Source organism: Notothenia rossii, assembly GCF_949606895.1.
Source record: "Notothenia rossii genome assembly, chromosome: 2".
Classification (NCBI taxonomy): Eukaryota; Metazoa; Chordata; class Actinopteri; order Perciformes; family Nototheniidae; genus Notothenia; species Notothenia rossii.
This window is the reverse complement of record NC_136904.1, coordinates 94,388,661-94,408,584: the sequence shown is the minus strand read 5'-3', so window position 1 is coordinate 94,408,584 and position 19,924 is coordinate 94,388,661. Positions and strand designations below refer to the sequence as shown.

General features: G+C 42.9%; 1 protein-coding gene across 2 annotated transcripts in view; it reads right to left on the bottom strand.

Moving 5' to 3' along the window:
• Positions 1-121: 121 nt before the first annotated feature.
• LOC307030722 (integral membrane protein 2B-like) overlaps positions 122-19,924 on the bottom strand; it is a 27,985-nt gene continuing 8,182 nt past the window's right edge. Inside the window, exons 2-7 of one of the 2 annotated variants that reach the window (XM_079667338.1) lie at positions 10,181-10,348; positions 8,819-8,887; positions 7,840-7,989; positions 3,476-3,586; positions 2,114-2,264; positions 122-693 (exon numbers count right to left, since the gene is read on the bottom strand). In XM_079667338.1, the coding sequence (XP_079523464.1) occupies positions 605-693; positions 2,114-2,264; positions 3,476-3,586; positions 7,840-7,989; positions 8,819-8,887; positions 10,181-10,348 (738 nt within the window). In that variant the 3' untranslated portion in view covers positions 122-604. The remainder of the gene's footprint in view (positions 694-2,113; positions 2,265-3,475; positions 3,587-7,839; positions 7,990-8,818; positions 8,888-10,180; positions 10,349-19,924) is intronic. The other variant, XM_079667339.1, reaches the window with a different exon arrangement.

Below are 19,924 nucleotides of genomic sequence, written 5' to 3'. Positions count from 1 at the left end.
TACACGCTAAACCAGTGTACAAATACCCTCTAAACTGCATACTAATACACGCTAAACCAGTGTACAAATATCCCAAGAAGTGCATCCTGACACTGAAATGAAACCAGACGACAGCACGAAGTTAGTTCTCCTTGTTTATTGTGTTGGTCTGTTCATATCTTTAAAGAGATTATATACACGATGAGTACAGAAAGTTCTCCAGAACGACACAAAGAGAAAGCGACCGTGAGAAAGACGTGGAAGCTCTGCTGTGATGTCTAAAGCTAACCAAGAGGAGCGCTCTCTGGTCTGAGGAGCAGCTGCAGAGTATTCATATCTCCAGAAGACAGGAAGCGTCTCCCAGCTGCACAAACAATATCACACTACCCCATTTAAACACACGCTACAATCGCAGTTTGATTACAATAATTTAGCTTTTTAGATTATTTGATGAAAAGATTCCCCGGAGATCCCCGTACAGAAGAGTGGAAAAAAAAACACACACATTTTATTTTATCGCAATCAATGGATATTTAGCAAACAGCTTGGCATCGCACTGCTCTCCCTCTCACACACAAACTACCTGAAGTAAAGAAGGGGAAGTAGAAAGGGTTAAAAACACCACTCAGGCCTCGCAGATCAGCGTCTCCACGACAACGCGGCTCTCAAAGTGACGGATCTTGTGGCAGTCCAGAGCCTCGCGCTTCTGCATACCTGAGGAAATAAAACAGAACAGCGTGTTAGAGGGGTCAGGCTCCATCACCATGTGCTCAGCAGCTACAGGGTAGATATGGCACTGAACACCTGAAGTTCCAGGCTCCTCCAGCAGGGTTTTGTGGCAGATTGTTGCACCTCTCTCTTCATATATTTCTATATATAACGTTTTTACCAACTCTCATCTAGTAGCCCTGTGCCCACCTGAACCTTTTAACCTGTTAAGCCCTGAGCCTGATTTCCAGGCCTCAGGCTCGAAAAGACATTAGGCGCTTTCACACCGGACCACTTTTCCCACTTTAATTCCGATATAGTTCCGAGAAGTTAGTCTCTCTGCAAAAACGCAGAGAGACTAACTGATGGCAACGCAACAAAGAACATGAGAGCGGTGGAGATGAGGAGGTGTCTGCGTTCTGGTGATTTACTCGGAAGGCTTCAGTAGAAGCTGCTGGGAGTCCCAGCAGCTTCTACTGAAGCCAGTCCCTAACTCCGGGGACTTCCGGCCGGGGACTCCGGGTGGCAGTATACTCTGTGAAGTTGTTTGCGGCCTGCCAGTAAACCCAAAGCAGAAGAAAAAGAAGTGACGTCAGCGGCTTCATTTGCCTAATCCTCCCTCAGGGACTCATTCCGGTGTGAACGCGATCTGCTAGGAAAAGCTCCAGGGACTAAAGAGTTCTGAGTCGGCAAAGTACTTGGTGTGAAAGCGCCTATTCCCAGAACAATTGACTATAACTTCATTTCTAAAAGGGGTAAATGAATCATCGTTTTGCTCAAAGCAATGATAAACCTGTGAGTTGGATGCAGAAGAGTCAGAATCAATATAGAATTTTTTATTTTAAAGTAAATTCAGATTGAACATAGTAAAAACTGTAAATTATAGTGTCCGTCCAAAAACAAAACATTACTTCTAGTGAAAACCACCCTTGAATGATGGGATGGTCGACTAAAAGCTTTAGGAATCCAAACTACAACATATAATAAGTACCCTCTATCAAGATTGATGCAAAACAAGTGACATTTGACCTTTTTGGAGATATTTAGAAAAAAAAAACACAAGCCGAGGGGTTTTATTCTACCACATTAAATGTGTCCCACAGGCCACAGCTGGTACTCTGTCCTCTCTGTACGGCTAGCGAGCGCTATTATTGCTGAGCGGCGTGTGGTAGTTACAATAAACCTGTGTACAAATACCCCCCAAACTGCATACTAAACCTGTGTACAAATACCCCAAAAACTGCATACTAATACACACTAAACTTTTGTATAAATACCTTAAAACTGCATACTAAATATAAGTACAAGCACCCCTAAAACAGCATACTACAAATAACTATTAACGCCCCAAAAACTGCATACTAATACACACTTAAATTGTGTACAAATACACAAAATACACATGTGAGCGGCGTGTGATAGTTACCGTAGATGCGGTCGCGGCGCTGCAGCTTGAAGGTGTCCTTCCCGTGGCAGAGCTTATAGATGAAGTGTCCCAGCTGCTCCACGTCCTCCAGGCGCTCCGTCACCACCATCTCCTCGTGCATCAGGTACGACTGAGGCAGGTACGTGCCCGCCTGAAACACACCAATACAGGAATCAATACAACACGACACGCTTGGAGCTGCGTTCATGTTCTGAAGAGCATTTTAATAAGTGAAATTAAAACTTTTTTAGTTATAAAATACATATATATATATATATATATATATATACACACATATGTTTTTTATTGTACATTATTTGCAAAAAGGCTGTTAACAGGTGGAAGATGTTAGCCTAGCTTAGCATAAGGCTGTTAACAGATGGAAGGTATTAGCCTAGGTTAGAATAAAGACTGGAAACAGGTGGAAATGTTTAGCCAAAGACTGAAAACAGATGGGATGGTTAGCCTAGCTTAGCATAAAAGTGCTGAAACAGGTGGACATTGTTAGCCTAGGTTCTAAAAAAGACTGGAAATAGAGTAAAACGGTTAGCATAGCTTAGCATAAAATGTTGAACCAGGTGAAAACTGTTAGCCTAGCTTAAAGTAAACTGTTGGAACAGGTGGAAACTGTTAGCCTAGCTTAGCATAAAGAAGGAAAACGGACGGGAATTGTTAGCCTAGCTTAGCATTAAGTACTGAACCAGGCTGAAACTGTTAGCCTAGCTTAAAATAAAGTGCTGAACAAGGCGGAAATTGTTAGCCTAGCTTAAAATAAAGAGTTGGAACAGGTAGAAACTGTTAGCCTAGCTTAGCATAAAGAATGAAAACAGATGGGAATTGTTAGCCTAGCTTAGCATTAAGTGCTGAACCAGGCGGAAACTGTTAGCCTAGCTTGAAATAAAGTGTTGGAACAGGTGGAAACTGTTAGCCTAGCTTAAAGTAAAATGTTGGAACAGGTGGAAACTGTTAGCCTAGCTTAGCATAAAGAAGGAAAACGGACGGGAATTGTTAGCCTAGCTTAGCATTAAGTACTGAACCAGGCGGAAATTGTTAGCCTAGCTTAAAATAAAGAGTTGGAACAGGTAGAAACTGTTAGCCTAGCTTAGCATAAAGAATGAAAACAGATGGGAATTGTTAGCCTAGCTTAGCATTAAGTGTTGAACCAGGCGGAAACTGTTAGCCTAGCTTAGCATAAAGACTGGAAAGTGATGGAAACAGCTAGCCTGGATCCGTCTGAAAGTACCTCTGGAGAAAGAAAGGGAGCCACAGTACGCAATCAAGATAAAATAGTATGAAGCTTGACCCCTGATGATGTCACAGAGACACATATCACTGATTAAATATCTCTCTGAGGTGTTTCACCTTAACGTTGATGAGCAGCTCCAGGAAGTCTCGGGGCGGCATCACGACGGAGGTGTTCAGAGGGATCACGTAGCATTTGTTCAGATTCAGGTCCAGGTAGGCTGTGAGCCTCTGACACACAAAACACACAGAGAGAATATTAGTATTTCAAATGCAGTATTTTTCTTTTAAAATGATCACATGAACCTTGTTTTTGTTTGAATATAAACCGGGCTGATTGTTGAGACATGGTATGCTTTAGGATTTAACTAAAAACTTGTGTTATAATTTGTTAGGTATTCAACCTTCGACTAGTGTTAATTTCGTCAGCTTTTTTTTAATTTAGTTTTAGTCTTAGTCCTGTGTTAAATTTCCTTTTTAGTTTTAGTCATATTTAGTCACCTTCATCCTGTTTTTACTTAGTCAAGTTTTAGTTGACGAAAGGTCTGAGCATTTTAGTCAAAGAAAACTAATTATGTAGTCTACTTTTTGTCAATGAAAACTGTTGAGTCTAGAGATGTCCCGATCCGATCACGTGATCGGGGATCGGGACATCCCTAGTTGAGTCTTTTTTAGTCATCCGATTATATAGAACATTTCAGTCAAACCAGTCTATAGCCAAAACCAATCATTTGTCCTTTTAGTCAAACTTATTTCACAATGATATTTTATCTTGTCCTTATTTGATGAAAAGCACAGGTTGAATGATTAAGCAGCTTTGCAGAGAGCATCTGGTTTGTTGTGTTCTTACCTCTGTGTTTTGGCCACATTGCTTCCCTTCTGATAAAAAAAATGCATTCGCTTTTTTCCTCCGCCTCATGGTAGTGAAAATGGGCCCAAATATATGTTTCTTTCTCCCAAGCAGTGGTGGCTTTAGACTTATTCGTTGTCAGTCATTTTGACGGACAGGATTGTAACATTTCTGTCATAATCTATTATTACCCGTCGAGTGCACAATTTATCACTCACTCGCGCTGACGAGGGGGGGGGGGGGGGGGGGGGGGGTATTCGGTTAACGCGACCACTGCTCCCAAGCCCTGTTGTTGCCATTTTTTATTTTACAGACACACAGCTGCTGCCCAGCCGCAGCACAGGAAATGGAACTGCTGGGAGAAAAACTGATTCAGAGATGAAACGTTATGGTTGATAATATTTCATCTCCTCATTTTTCGTCAACGAAAGTAAAGAGAGATTTTGGCATAGATTTTATTTAGTAAACTACATTTTCGTCTCGTCACTTTTCGTCAACGATATTGCATGATGATTTCGTTACAGTTATTGTTTACTGCCGTCGGTGCCGTCTCGTCAACATCTTGTTTTCGTCATGGAAAAAAAGGTCGTTGACGAACATATTTCGTCATAGTTTTAGTCAACGAAATGAACACTACCTTCGACACAGTTCATAGTTTTCTCCCTTTACGGTCTCTTTTCCCATGGCATAGTTCTAATGCAGCTTGGGCGCATTGTTGTTGCCAGTCTGTGACAGAGCACAAGCTGACATGAGGTAGTTCACTGTTCAGGGACGAAGGTTCGTGAGCTCTAGTTAGATTCAGGGTCCATATTGCTTTAGTCTTACTGATGAAGAATGTTTATTACTACACTCCGAACTAGTTAAAACCAGGAGCTACAGAAGAGTTCTTCAGAATTGGTTTGGCAACCTCTGTGTCAACTCGTGACACACCACCTGTCTCGTCAATTCTCCGGCCGTAACTCCAAATAAACCGTCAGTGTTTGCCATCAGAGCTCCAGTTCTCCTCGTGTGTCTCTGAGTCCTGACTCCATCAGAGCTCCAGCTCTCCTCGTGTCTCTCTGAGTCCTGACTCCATCAGAGCTCCAGTTCTCCTCGTGTCTCTCTGAGTCCTGACTCCATCAGAGCTCCAGCTCTCCTCGTGTCTCTCTGAGTCCTGACTCCATCAGAGCTCCAGTTCTCCTCGTGTCTCTCTGAGTCCTGACTCCATCAGAGCTCCAGCTCTCCTCGTGTCTCTCTGAGTCCTGACTCCATCAGAGCTCCAGCTCTCCTCGTGTCTCTCTGAGTCCTCACTCCATCAGAGCTCCAGCTCTCCTCGTGTCTCTCTGAGTCCTGACTCCATCAGAGCTCCAGCTCTCCTCGTGTCTCTCTGAGTCCTGACTCCATCAGAGCTCCAGCTCTCCTCGTGTCTCTCTGAGTCCTGACTCCATCAGAGCTCCAGCTCTCCTCGTGTCTCTCTGAGTCCTGACTCCATCAGAGCTCCAGCTCTCCTCGTGTCTCTCTGAGTCCTGACTCCATCAGAGCTCCAGCTCTCCTCGTGTCTCTCTGAGTCCTGACTCCATCAGAGCTCCAGCTCTCCTCGTGTCTCTGAGTCCTGACTCCATCAGAGCTCCAGCTCTCCTCGTGTCTCTCTGAGTCCTGACTCCATCAGAGCTCCAGCTCTCCGTGTGTCTCTGAGTCCTGACTCCATCAGAGCTCCAGCTCTCCTCGTGTCTCTCTGAGTCCTGACTCCATCAGAGCTCCAGCTCTCCTCGTGTCTCTCTGAGTCCTGAGTCCATCAGAGCTCCAGCTGTCCTCGTGTCTCTCTGAGTCCTGACTCCATCAGAGCTCCAGCTCTCCCTGTGTCTCTCTGAGTCCTGACTCCATCAGAGCTCCAGCTCTCCTCGTGTCTCTCTGAGTCCTGACTCCATCAGAGCTCCAGCTCTCCTCGTGTCTCTCTGAGTCCTGAGTCCATCAGAGCTCCAGCTGTCCTCGTGTCTCTCTGAGTCCTGACTCCATCAGAGCTCCAGCTCTCCTCGTGTCTCTCTGAGTCCTCACTCCATCAGAGCTCCAGCTCTCCTCGTGTCTCTCTGAGTCCTGACTCCATCAGAGCTCCAGCTCTCCTCGTGTCTCTCTGAGTCCTGACTCCATCAGAGCTCCAGCTCTCCTCGTGTCTCTGAGTCCTGACTCCATCAGAGCTCCAGCTCTCCTCGTGTCTCTCTGAGTCCTGACTCCATCAGAGCTCCAGCTCTCCTCGTGTCTCTCTGAGTCCTGAGTCCATCAGAGCTCCAGCTGTCCTCGTGTCTCTCTGAGTCCTGACTCCATCAGAGCTCCAGCTCTCCTCGTGTCTCTCTGAGTCCTGACTCCATCAGAGCTCCAGCTCTCCTCGTGTCTCTCTGAGTCCTGACTCCATCAGAGCTCCAGCTCTCCTCGTGTCTCTCTGAGTCCTGACTCCATCAGAGCTCCAGCTCTCCTCGTGTCTCTGAGTCCTGACTCCATCAGAGCTCCAGCTCTCCTCGTGTCTCTCTGAGTCCTGACTCCATCAGAGCTCCAGCTCTCCTCGTGTCTCTCTGAGTCCTGACTCCATCAGAGCTCCAGCTCTCCTCGTGTCTCTCTGAGTCCTGACTCCATCAGAGCTCCAGCTCTCCTCGTGTCTCTCTGAGTCCTTCCAACTTCTTGTGTTTAGGTAAATATCTGATTGGATTGTATCTTTTTATCTCACATTCTTTCTTTGATTTCTTGTTTGTATAGATATTTTTTTTTATCTTTTGTTGGACATTTTACTTTCTACCTTTTTTTAAATATATATTTTTATATTTCAAAGTATCTTGACCTGCGCTATATATAATATATACATAAATATTCATTAATATTTATATTTTCAATTATCTACATCCTGTTTTGCCAAGTCATAGACAATAAGATGTATTTATCCCAATTTGGGAACTCATGTTTTTGCAGCACAAAACAAGTCCTCTCTACGTAGCCCCTAAGGCAGGGGGGTCAAACTCTATATCACCGTGGGCCTCATCAGCATAATGGCTGCACTCAAAGGGCCGGTTGTAACTTTAAGACTATATAAATATACATATATAAATATACATATATAAAAATAGATATATATACAATAATGTACTATATCTCATGACTAAATCTGCATTGGATTTGTATGGGATAGGGCAATGTCTTCATAATTAACTACGTCTGAAAGCAGAAGTCTCTTCAGTGAGCATGTCACAAAATGATTTAAAAAGAAAAGACAAATTCTGGGAAAAAGTCAAATTTGAGATGCATTGTGGGACATGTAGTTTATGGGCAACGTGCTTCTATAAATCGGCCTGTAACCGTATAATAAACATATTATATTCTTTGCGAGCCGCATCAAGTGAAGGCCTTGAGTTTGACACCCCTGCTCTCGGGGCTCCGTGGAGAGGTTTAGATTTTAGAATGGTTTATTTCTACTCTTTGTTATAATGTGCAATGCCCGTACATCTCAAAACAGGAATAGAACCAAACCAGCATTAGAGAGTATGAAAATAGAAATCTCTGTTTCACTCGTATTGCTTTAAGTACTTTAACTCTGACCCGCTCTTTTACAATCATGTCTATCGGAGATAATCGAGTCTGTATTTGTGAAGAAGTCGAGGATTCGTCTCACCCTCTGGAAGTCGTGCACGATGTCAGCCGGGTCTCCTAATCCGAACTCGGGCACGGGAACGCTGATCAGCGCCACCTGCTCCGCCTCCAGGACTTCGATCCTCTGCTCCAGGCGCCACAGAGGCATCTTGTGTTGCAGATCCAGCTCCATCTGAAACCAGCTCAACACGTTAGACATCACTCACCCTGAGGCTATTCAGAGCCTTTGTTCTCCAGCTGGAGGACAAGGAGCTTCACAGACAAGTCTGAACCAGAATGTACCGGTCAAACGGGAGAAACTGTGCTTAAATATGATCTGTTTAGTAGTAGGTATGCAAGTATGCAACTCTTTTCAATCCAGACTGAAAACCTGTCTTTTCGTGGCTGCTTTTGAGTGAGCTGTTCCTCTCCACACTGCAGTACGGCTTTTATTCATGTCCTCTACACCTGGTGTGTTTATTTTATTACTTTTGCTTTTTAATGCCTGTTTTTGTCCCGTGCCTTGCTCAAGGGCCCCACGGCAGGCCCAGGAGGTGAACTGGGACCTCTCCAAGTAGCAGTCCACACTCCATACTTAGGTCTGTTCGGGGACTTAAGGCTCACAGCCCCTACGGACTGAGCTACTGCCGGACTCTAGGAAGGCTGTTGCTGCTATTATGTTTTATTGTTTTAGGATACTTCAAATCACACACGAGTCCTGGCTCATGCAAAAAGAATATATATATATATATGATGATCAAAGATTCTCTCTTTTTGATCCATTTCTATAAAAAAAAATCTGTGTAACCATTAGCCAATCAGCAACCAAGGTAACCCCCCCCCCTTATCACCTGAATCTCCTCCTAGAGCACCATGGAGTTCTTTGTAACCAATCACCTCTCAGAGGGGCGGGGCCAGCAGCAGCTCGTTAGCATTTAAAGCTACAGACACAGAATCAGCACTTTTGGAACCGGGCTGAAACAGAGATTATCTAATGAGTTGTAATAAAAGCTTCTTCGTACCTCATCTTCCTCCTGCATCATGTAGTCTTCCTCACGGTAGTTCATTCCGCACACAAACACCTGCCCATGCTGCGGAGAGACGTTAGAAACACCAGATGAGAAACCACTCATTGAGAGACATTCGCAGTGTTGTCAAAACAAAGACAAGCAAAAACCGCAGGATTTTATTTTGTGAAATATCATTTTCATATTGCACTAAACTCAGACTGGTATTTATTCGTTAACCTTAAAATGATTATTCTCAGAGCTTTTATTTTTGAAAGAATTGTGTGTGTAGTCTTGCAACCATTGGACAGAGCACAAGATAAATATATTTATTATTACTGTGGGCAATCTGTGTCAAATCCAAATGATCCAGAATCCACTAAAACTTCAAAATCGACCCAAAAGTAACCAAATGATCCCAGAGAGAGTACACATACAGCCACTCGCTGGTTAAAACTCAATGTTTTTATCCTGAAAATGTGCTGAATAACCCCCATAGACACTCCTAAATAAACTATTGTCCACATAAGCTAAAGTGCTAATTGCCCAAAATATGCAGGTTAGCATCCGGCAGTTTCTATGCGCTGCCGTCCCGTACTGTACCTTTCTATCATAACACAACATTTCATGCTTCACAACATCACTGTGAGCTGGCAGATAGACGACTGATATTCCATAGAGTGGTGCAGTGACGAGTCCTAAAACCCGGAAGTGAGTCAGCATGTCACCACTTCCTGTTCCCTCGTCTCAGAGCCCATGGGATCTCTCCGTAGGATTTTGGCTATATCTGAACTAAGGTCTGTGGTTGAGACTCATTGAAGAGACAGATCACGTTTTGTTCTACATTAAATCATCAGCAGTGACCCCACTGGTGATCTCTGAAGAGTGGACGTGTCTGAAAAACGATGGTTGTTACCAAGTGGCTGAATAGGACTACAGAAGTCGTGGAGGTCGTTGTACGTCATTACGCCGAACACGTGAACACTCCTCTAAGTTAGTTTCTGTTCTGCTTGAAAGCAAGTCCCTGCCTCCTGCAGACTGTTCAAACAAACGCTTCAACTCCTTCCATCTAGAATCTGTGTGTTTGAATATGGATCTGAAGTTGGCGTTGAAGTCGTGCTGCTGGACTCGCTGTAGCTCCTTTATAGCATCACGTTAGCATTTAGCTTCTGGAGATTAGATTTATGATTAGAACATTATAAAAGTAGGGTAGACATGTGGAGATTATCCAGCTGAACAAAACGTGAAATCATCAAACAGGTTCCTTTTCCACAGACCATGTTTCCAGCTATTTTCCAAAATCCCATTGCTTTGTTGTCGAGGGAACCAGCAGCTTACTTCAGGGTAAATACGTCGTCCCCGCACCGCTCTATTTACCTGGTCTTCCAGCTCAGCTATGGATGGGTGTCTCACCTCCAGGATGTAGTAGCGGTACAGATAGGCTCCGCCCACAACGACCCCCGACAGCATGAGGGCCAAACCAAGACACATGCAGCAGCACCAGGCGCGAGACGCAGGGCGAATCAGGGGGGCGGCCTCCACATCCTGAGGGAGAGGGGATGTATTACAATCACATGTATTTGTACACTGAAGAAAATCCACAAAAAAGTCAAATGTACGTTTTGTTCAAAAGGCAGTTTATGTAGAATAGTCCACACTTGAAGGGGAGGAAGAGGAGGAGGAAGAGATGAAGGAGGAGGAAGACATTTATTATACTCAAGATAAGTGATAAATCGATTTGACATTTTTCAGTCGATGCCGTGCTTACAGTCGATATTTTACTGTAACTTATAAAGGAAGAGTAGGATACAGTGGAACAGGGCAGCCTATCCCTTTAAGAGAGAGAGAGGATAAGAAGTTAACAGGTAGAGATGTCCCGATCCGATCACGTGATCGGGGATCGGAGCCGATCACGTGATTTTCAAAAGATTGGAATCGGGAGAAAAAAATTGGGGATCGGGATCTTATTTTTTTTTTTTTTTTAATTCAATGTTACAAAACCAAAATGACCATGTTCAAGTCTTAAAGTCATCCTGAGGCCTTAGTTTTGGTTTCAAATTACAGAACATCATGTATGTGTTGCTTCTTTGGGGCTTGTCTTCATAGACCTGCTTATTTCTCTCAGATCTGGCAACAGAGTGGGCGCAGTGTCTAATTGTAGCAGTAAGCTAACGAGTACTGAAAGCTTTATTTTGTTTTGATCCAATGCTGCACAACTGAACTGATCCAATGCTGCTGTGAAAGAAAGAAGCTATATCCATGTTGGATAGAATATCACATTTAATTAAAAAAATAACCTTAAGGGAAAACTTGAATGCTTTTTTTCCTCTTAATGCATTGCATAAAGATCAGATCGGGAAAAATCGGTATCGGCAAATTGTCAAAATCAAATGATCGGAATCGGATCAGGAGCAAAAAAAGGTGATCGGGACATCCCTATTAACGGGAGTTTAACAAAGTCACAGATATAAACAACGACCTCCCAACTCTTTTGATGCAATTGCTACCTTTTAGTGTCGTTTTTCAGCTACATAGTCCAATCAGTCCTAACATGTAACGGTGCATTACTTGGTCAGGTTTAAGAAAATTCGATTGCAGTAAGTATCGTAAGTTTCAGACTAAAACAAGTTCCCTTTAGGTTTCACGGTGCAACCTGTTCAGCTTGGACGCAACGACAAAGGGTTTATTTTGTCATCTTTTCCAGCCGGAGAATCATTCATCCGTCCAGAGAGAGCGTATTTCTCTGAGACTCAGGATCAATGTGAGGATCTGGGTTTGAGCTGTCAGGAGATCAATGGACTCTGAACTATAACCACAACTAAGTGCATTGAATGTAGGATTTAATTTAGTGATCTTGAGAACACTCTCTTAACGAGGCGATGTCCTGCAGAATCACAGGATGTTTCTCCTGCCACCAGCAGCAGCTTGACAGCTTGTCAGTGAAGCGATGTGAGAACATGCAGCTGTAACAACTTCAGAAAGGCCACTCAGCATTTTATAAAAACCCTCAGCTACAGGAGGAAATGTGAGGGCTGAGCTGACGTTTAATTCAACAGAAAACAACAGAGAAAAAGTCCCCAATGTTGATGAAGCAGAGAACAGGAAGTGAGGGAGAACATTTTATAATGCTCGCCACGCAGACACATTTCCTGATCGCCATCTTAGGCAAATCAAAAGAGGAAGTGAAAGCAAAATAAACAGAAGAATAACAAATGTGGCCATTTTAAAGTTCAGGTGTATATCAGTATGTAGTGTATCTACTTTAAAGAGTCCTCTCCTGCTGATGTTCAGGTGTATATCAGTATGTAGTGTATCTACTTTAAAGAGTCCTCTCCTGCTGATGTTCAGGTGTATATCAGTATGTAGTGTCTCTACTTTAAAGAGTCCTCTCCTGCTGATGTTCAGGTGTATATCAGTATGCAGTGTCTCTACTTTAAAGAGTCCTCTCCTGCTGATGTTCAGGTGTATATCAGTATGTAGTGTCTCTACTTTAAAGAGTCCTCTCCTGATGATGTTCAGGTGTATATCAGTATGTAGTGTCTCTACTTTAAAGAGTCCTCTCCTGCTGATGTTCAGGTGTATATCAGTATGTAGTGTCTCTACTTTAAAGAGTCCTCTCCTGCTGATGTTCAGGTGTATATCAGTATGTAGTGTCTCTACTTTAAAGAGTCCTCTCCTGCTGATGTTCAGGTGTATATCAGTATGCAGTGTCTCTACTTTAAAGAGTCCTCTCCTGCTGATGTTCAGGTGTATATCAGTATGTAGTGTCTCTACTTTAAAGAGTCCTCTCCTGCTGATGTTCAGGTGTATATCAGTATGTAGTGTTTCTACTTTAAAGAGTCCTCTCCTGCTGATGTTCAGGTGTATATCAGTATGTAGTGTCTCTACTTTAAAGAGTCCTCTCCTGCTGATGTTCAGGTGTATATCAGTATGTAGTGTCTCTACTTTAAAGAGTCCTCTCCTGCTGATGTTCAGGTGTATATCAGTATGTAGTGTCTCTACTTTAAAGAGTCCTCTCCTGCTGATGTTCAGGTGTATATCAGTATGTAGTGTCTATACTTTAAAGAGTCCTCTCCTGCTGATGTTCAGGTGTATATCAGTATGTAGTGTCTCTACTTTAAAGAGTCCTCTCCTGCTGATGTTCAGGTGTATATCAGTATGTAGTGTCTCTACTTTAAAGAGTCCTCTCCTGCTGATGTTCAGGTGTATATCAGTATGTAGTGTCTCTACTTTAAAGAGTCCTCTCCTGCTGATGTTCAGGTGTATATCAGTATGTAGTGTCTCTACTTTAAAGAGTCCTCTCCTGCTGATGTTCAGGTGTATATCAGTATGTAGTGTCTCTACTTTAAAGAGTCCTCTCCTGCTGATGTTCAGGTGTATATCAGTATGTAGTGTCTCTACTTTAAAGAGTCCTCTTTATTATTGCCTAAATAATGTTGCAGTAAAGCTATAAAATAATGAAATTATCTACATTTATCAGACGTTTAAGCTGATTTGTTATTTGACGTGACACACTTATATTATCCTATGGTGTACTTATATTTTGTTATGTATTTATAAGTGTCTATACTATGTTTAATCGTACCAGCTCTATAGTATATTACATTTCTACACCACTTATCCTATACTGTAATACACTGTGAATCATACACTACTGTTAATACTTTATATTTGTCATAAATACTCATATTATAATATACATAACTCTAAAATGAACTGCTTCTTATGCACACAGATGCTAATTGGATTTGTTGTTGCATCAAATCTAATCTTATAATCAGAAACTGGTTATTATTCATAAACCATCCCGTTATTAAATATTTAGTGAAAGCACCTATGGACGAATCTGGTGAGAAATATCACATTATTAGATTGTTTCTCTGCTATCTGTTGCTTTTGCTCAGTCTATTAGGGCTGCATGATATATCGTGGCTTGACGATAATCGCGATTTAAGCGTGCGATATTAAGTAGGCAAATTAACTCAAAAGCGTTGTGTTACAATTATTTTTGCTGCTTGCTACAAAAGGAAAACGTATGCAGGTGTACTTGAGTGAGTGACAGCAAACCACAATCACAACCAAATCTCCAAAGCAAACGGACGAGATCAAAGTTAGAAACACTGAATGAGGTCGTTTCATGTGTTTCTCCAGTTCGGCGCTGCTAACCGAGCTAGCTCAGCTTGTTGCTCTGATAACTTCAGATCAGGACGTCCGTGACTAAAATCCTTCATCCGGTTAAATATAGTTTTAAAAAATACCAATTCTATAGCATTAAAGTTCAAGAAAGGATGGTCTGCGGGAGAAAAAAAACTGTCTTTTCTTCAATTCCTGTATGTTTTCATATCGCGGGGGGGGGGGGGGGGGGGGGAATCGCAATGTCAGTTTTTTCCAACATCGTGCAGCCCTAGTCTCTATGTGTGTTATATTAACTGGGTGAAGGGCGTCTGGGTCGGGGGGGTTTAGAGGGGTGGAGGTCGTTTATTAATCTCTTCTTGAGTTTTAGAGTCACTGCAGGAGCTGCTAAACCCCCCCCCCCCCCCCAGGCTGAGTCTCTCTCTGAGCGATTTAAAGTAATCCTCTCTCTCTCTCTCTCTCTCTCTACCTCTCTCCCTTTCTGCAGCCGATCAGACGACACACAGCGAGAGGAACAAGAAGAAGAAGAAGAAGAAGAAGAAGAAGAAGAAGAAGAAGAAGAAGAAGAAGAAGAAGAAGAGATAATCCAGATCATTACTGTAGAAAACTGTAATCTCCTGCAACAAGAGTCGGACGTCTGGGAGGGAACTTCCATATGTTTGACCCAGGCTTTCATTTGGTAGGAAGACCTCGTTACAAAACAAAGCCTATTGTTGAAATGTGTGCAGATTTTAAAAAGAGGAACCACTTCCTGTTTGAGGGTCCTGCCAATTCAGCTTCCTACATTTACACAATTCATTGCAATTGAATGAACTGTGCACTATTAAAACAACAGGCGGGGCAATATTTGTTTATGGCAAAATAACCGTTAAAATATAATTTAAAAAACAAATGGTGGTGCAGCTGAGATATGCAGGCCTACACATTGTATTCGTCATGTTGAGTAAATATATTTGTTTGGTGAAGATCCTTAAATAAAATTAAGAAAACACCATGATCAATACGTAGTATAATGATAACACACCGGAAAAAATGCTGCTCCAAAAACAAGTATAATAAAAACAAGGTGTTCTCTTTTAATAAGTGAACAAAGCTGCCAATAGAACAAGTACAAAATAGCTTGGTGAGATTTCTTGAAGTAAAAATGGGATCTTAGCCGCTTCACACCAAGTACTTTGCCGTACTTAGTTCTCCCGAACTCTTTAGTCCTTGGAACTGTCCTAGTAAATCGCGTTCTCACCGGAATAAGTCCCTGGGGGAGGATTAGGGAAATGAAGCCGATGACGTCACTTCTTCTTCTTCTGCTTTGGGTTTACTGGCAGGCCACCAACAACTTCACGGCGTATACTGCCGCCCGAAGTGCCGGAGTCCGACAGTAAATCGCCAGAAGTGCCGACACCTCCTCATCTCCATCGCTCCCATGTTTTCTTTTGTGTTGCCATAAGTTAGTCTCTCTCCGTTGGTGCGCTGGGCTAATGCTAATGCGAGCAAATAAAATGGCGGCTTCACAAAACGTTGCAGAGTGTTACGGGGCGTGATTTGCAATTTGCCCAGCGAATCAGAAATTGGAATCTTTTCCTCCCCAGGAAAGTGCTTCCTTGGTGGGACATGTCCTTTCGAGTCAGGTCTATCAGAGGCTAGGCAAGAATCCTTCCTGGCATTCGGGAAACGAAGAGTGGAACAGGCTAGCAAGTGTGCGTCATATGAGAGGCCCCGCCTTACATTTTCCGTCAAAGATTTTGGAAATTGGTCCGTGCGCAAAGCATTGTGGGGATTTTAAGACCGCGGAGTCTACACATGTGCAGCCTCAAAATTTCCTGCAACGAAGTACGCCGGCCTCGGTAGAATTCCAAGGATCCTGGACATTGGAACAGTCCTTCGGCGGCACTCGATGACGTAGCATCCTTGAAATAGTGGCTCTGGAGCAGCCTTACTCGAGATTGAGAAGCACCCTCTAGCAGGGACTGAAAGGTTCTCATGAACTAAGTTCTAGTTCCAGATCTTTTTGGTGTGAATGCAAAATCCCAAGAACTATCGGAACTATTCCTGGGAAAAGTACTCCGGTGTGAAAGCGCCTCTTGAGATAAATGAGATCTTGAATTTAGCTGGGAAAACTTATTTTGAACTATATTTGACCAGAATCAGGGAATTTGTAACCAAAAAAAGCCAGAAATGCTTTAGACGCTTTCTGATGTTAGTTAGTGGAGGTTTTCCTAAAAAATAAGATGTTTCTAAGAGACTTAAAAAGATGCTTAAGATGCCTTGTCTAAAAGCAAGACTTAACTTATTAGGTCTTATCAAGTGTAACGACATATTCTGACTAGAAATTAGACAAATATACTTGGCAAGATTTTACATGTTTGCAGTGTAGGAATAAGGATGTAAAAATACACGATTGGTCATATCGCGTTTGTAAAATAATTTCAATTAGTTGTTTTTTGACAAATCGGACCGCTCCAATAGCATGGAAACAAACTATTGATTGTACAGCTTCAGTCATGTCTTCTCTTGTTGGGAAAATAGTGAATGTTCCTTCTGTATCAGAGTAGCACGTGATAACAGAGGCCCTACGTAGCCGGATGTCTGACTACATGGATGGCGCTCAAGAGACACTGTGTTGAAGTCATGAGAGCTCTGTTCCTAAGCTTAGCATGATGACACAGGCCCTAGAGGGACAGGCATATGAGTGTCATGTGTATTGCTTACGTAGGCCTTAGCTAATCTGAACTAATGTCAGAATACTGCTTTGAACCAGGAGTCCTCCATCTTGTTAACTTGTATATCAGCATCTCAAGGGCTCTGGGAACTAGTTGATGCTCTGTGTGTGATGACTACTTCCATTCTTGAGAGGATCATAAAGACATGTATCCTGATATTGAAGACCAAGCCGGTGACCAGTGATATTTTTCCAACATCATTTTTAAAGATAAAGATAGCATGAGGGCGTTCATGTGGCTTTTATGGCCCCGCCCACTTTAGGGTGAAAATACTGCATTAGAGCGAGCAGAAAGTGTCTTCATGTCTTAAAGCTGCCGAGTCATATTTTGCGTCTCAAACAACAAATAAATCCAGAGTCACGGTTTCTTTACTTCCTCTTCAGAAAAAAGGAGAGTAAAAGAAAGTCTCAGCGTCAGCCTGTTGACTAAGTGAGTCATTATGCGGTCGATAAATCATCAGAAAACTGCTATAAGTGTCTTGTTTTAAATGTATTCAATGTTCTCCAGACTGAGGAAATGCAACTAGACAAAGCGTGGTATTTTATTTAGAAAAATGACTCAAACACTACAAAAACATTCCTTACACTGTCAATGTATAATATCCTGCTTATATCTTGTTACTGCAAACATGTGTATTTTCTACTTTTTTATTTCTATTTGGGATGTTTACTTTTTGGATTGTTTATTTCTACTCTTTTAATTTCTGTAATGTTCGATGCCTTGTTGTTTATGCTGCTGGAACGCAAACCTTTCCCAATTTGGAATCAATCAAGCTCTTCTTATCTTATCTTAATGATATGCAATGGACTAGTTGCCTGGGACACTTAAACCCAAGTCATCAGTAATGTATGAGTGTGTGCACCAGCTGCGATCTGGTGTCACGTGTTTCCACCAGTTGACCCGGTTTAAAAAAGGAGAAAGTATCGTGTGTTCGCACTTATACAAATAATTCAGTGTTTTCAGTCTGAATAAAGATTCCTTCCTGCGTTCACAGCAAACTCTGAATAAACCCTCCTCTGAATGAGTTACTGCTCCTATAAAAACACGTTTACACTTCAGGCATCTCAACGACGCTGATCAGACTATTACAGGGTATTAATAAACTCTAAATACTTTCAAAACGTATCTTTATGTCGCTGCTTTTGAGTGAGCTGTTCATATCCACACTGCAGTATGGCTTTCATTCATGTATTCGGTGACACTTTATATTAAGGTACATAAATTCACCATCAGCTGGTTGTTCATTAACATGCGTATTAGCAGTTTATTGGCTCTTTATTAGTCCTTATAAAACACTTATTAATGCCTTATTCTACAAGACCTTATTCTACAAGTAATAGGCCGTTAGTTGAGCGTTGAAATACTTATAGTTTCATGTCTTGTTACATAAGAACAGATCATATTTGTTAAGTGTTATCAGGGACGCGGGCTCTCAGCGGCGAAACTGTGACGCGCTAACACTGTAGGTGCGGGTGCTAGTGGAGCCTCGTCTCTGGGGGTGCTAGTGGAGCCTCGTCTCTGGGGGTGCTAGTGGAGCCTCGTCTCTGGGGGTGCTAGTGGAGCCTCGTCTGTGGGGGTGCTAGTGAAGCCTCGTCTGTGGGGGTGCTAGTGGAGCCTCGTCTGTGGGGGTGCTAGTGAAGCCTCGTCTGTGGGGGTGCTAGTGGAGCCTCGTCTCTGGGGGTGCTAGTGGAGCCTCGTCTCTGGGGGTGCTAGTGAAGCCTCGTCTGTGGGGGTGCTAGTGGAGCCTCGTCTGTGGGGGTGCTAGTGAAGCCTCGTCTGTGGGGGTGCTAGTGGAGCCTCGTCTGTGGGGGTGCTAGTGGAGCCTCGTCTGTGGGGGTGCTAGTGGAGCCTCGTCTGTGGGGGTGCTAGTGGAGCCTCGTCTGTGGGGGTGCTAGTGCTAGTGGAGCCTCGTCTGTGGGGGTGCTGCAGCCTCGTCTGTGGGGGTGCTGCAGCCTCGTCTGTGGGGGTGCTGCAGCCCCCTCAGCACCCCCCCCCCTCCCCCATGACTGTTGTTATGGGAGAGTTACTATTCCTGTGCTACTACTGCCTTATCAGGCCCATATTGAGCAGACCATATTGAGACCAAAACTCAACAACTTCCTGACTAACAACCAATCAGCACTAATTAGAGGGTTATTGAGGAAAGACTCACTAACGGCTTATTACTTGTAGAATAAGGTCATGTAGAATAAGGCATTAATAAGTGTTTTATAAGGACTACTAAAGAGCCAATAAACTGCTAATATGTTAATGAACAGCTAGTTGAAGGTGAATTTGTGTGCCTTAGTATAAAGTGTTGGCATGTATTCTATACCTGTATATCTGTAAAGCACTTTGAATATCCGCGTGCTGAAAGGAGCCGTCTAAATGAACGAGCCTGACCCAGAACTGCAGGATGCTTTCACTTGTTCAAGTCTGATTAAAGCATGAATGCATCCATAACAATAACTGGAATGACAGAGGAGAATGGTGCGTTCAAGTGCTCTTCTGTCTGTGGTGCGTTCAAAGACGCCGTTTGGCTCTTTCTGACGTTTAAACCTTTTTGTCCTAACTTTACTGACATGCTAAAGTTCTCTGTGAGCCCTTTAACCTCCGGGAAAGAAGCCGTTGCATAACTTCTGTGTGACTCCGCCTCTCTGTTGCAGCTTGAGACAGGAAGCAGCCTCTCCGTCTCATTTCAACTAAACTCTTCATTAACCTCACCATGGCACTCTCTGCAGAGACGCTGTCTCTCATGTTGTCTCTCATGTTGTCTTTCATGTTAAAGTGTCTCATGTTGTCTCTCATGTTAAAGTGTCTCATGTTATCTTTCATGTTAAAGTGTCTCATGTTGTCTTTCATGTTAAAGTGTCTCATGTTGTCTTTCATGTTAAAGTGTCTCATGTTGTCTCTCATGTTAAAGTGTCTCATGTTGTCTTTCATGTTAAAGTGTCTCATGTTGTCTTTCATGTTAAAGTGTCTCATGTTGTCTCTCATGTTAAAGTGTCTCATGTTGTCTTTCATGTTAAAGTGTCTCATGTTGTCTCTCATGTTAAAGTGTCTCATGTTGTCTTTATGTTAAAGTGTCTCTCATGTTGTCTTTCATGTTAAAGTGTCTCATGTTGTCTCTCATGTTAAAGTGTCTCATGTTGTCTCATGTTAAAGTGTCTCATGTTGTCTTTCATGTTAAAGTGTCTCATGTTGTCTCTCATGTTAAAGTGTCTCATGTTGTCTTTCATGTTAAAGTGTCTCATGTTGTCTTTATGTTAAAGTGTCTCATGTTGTCTTTCAT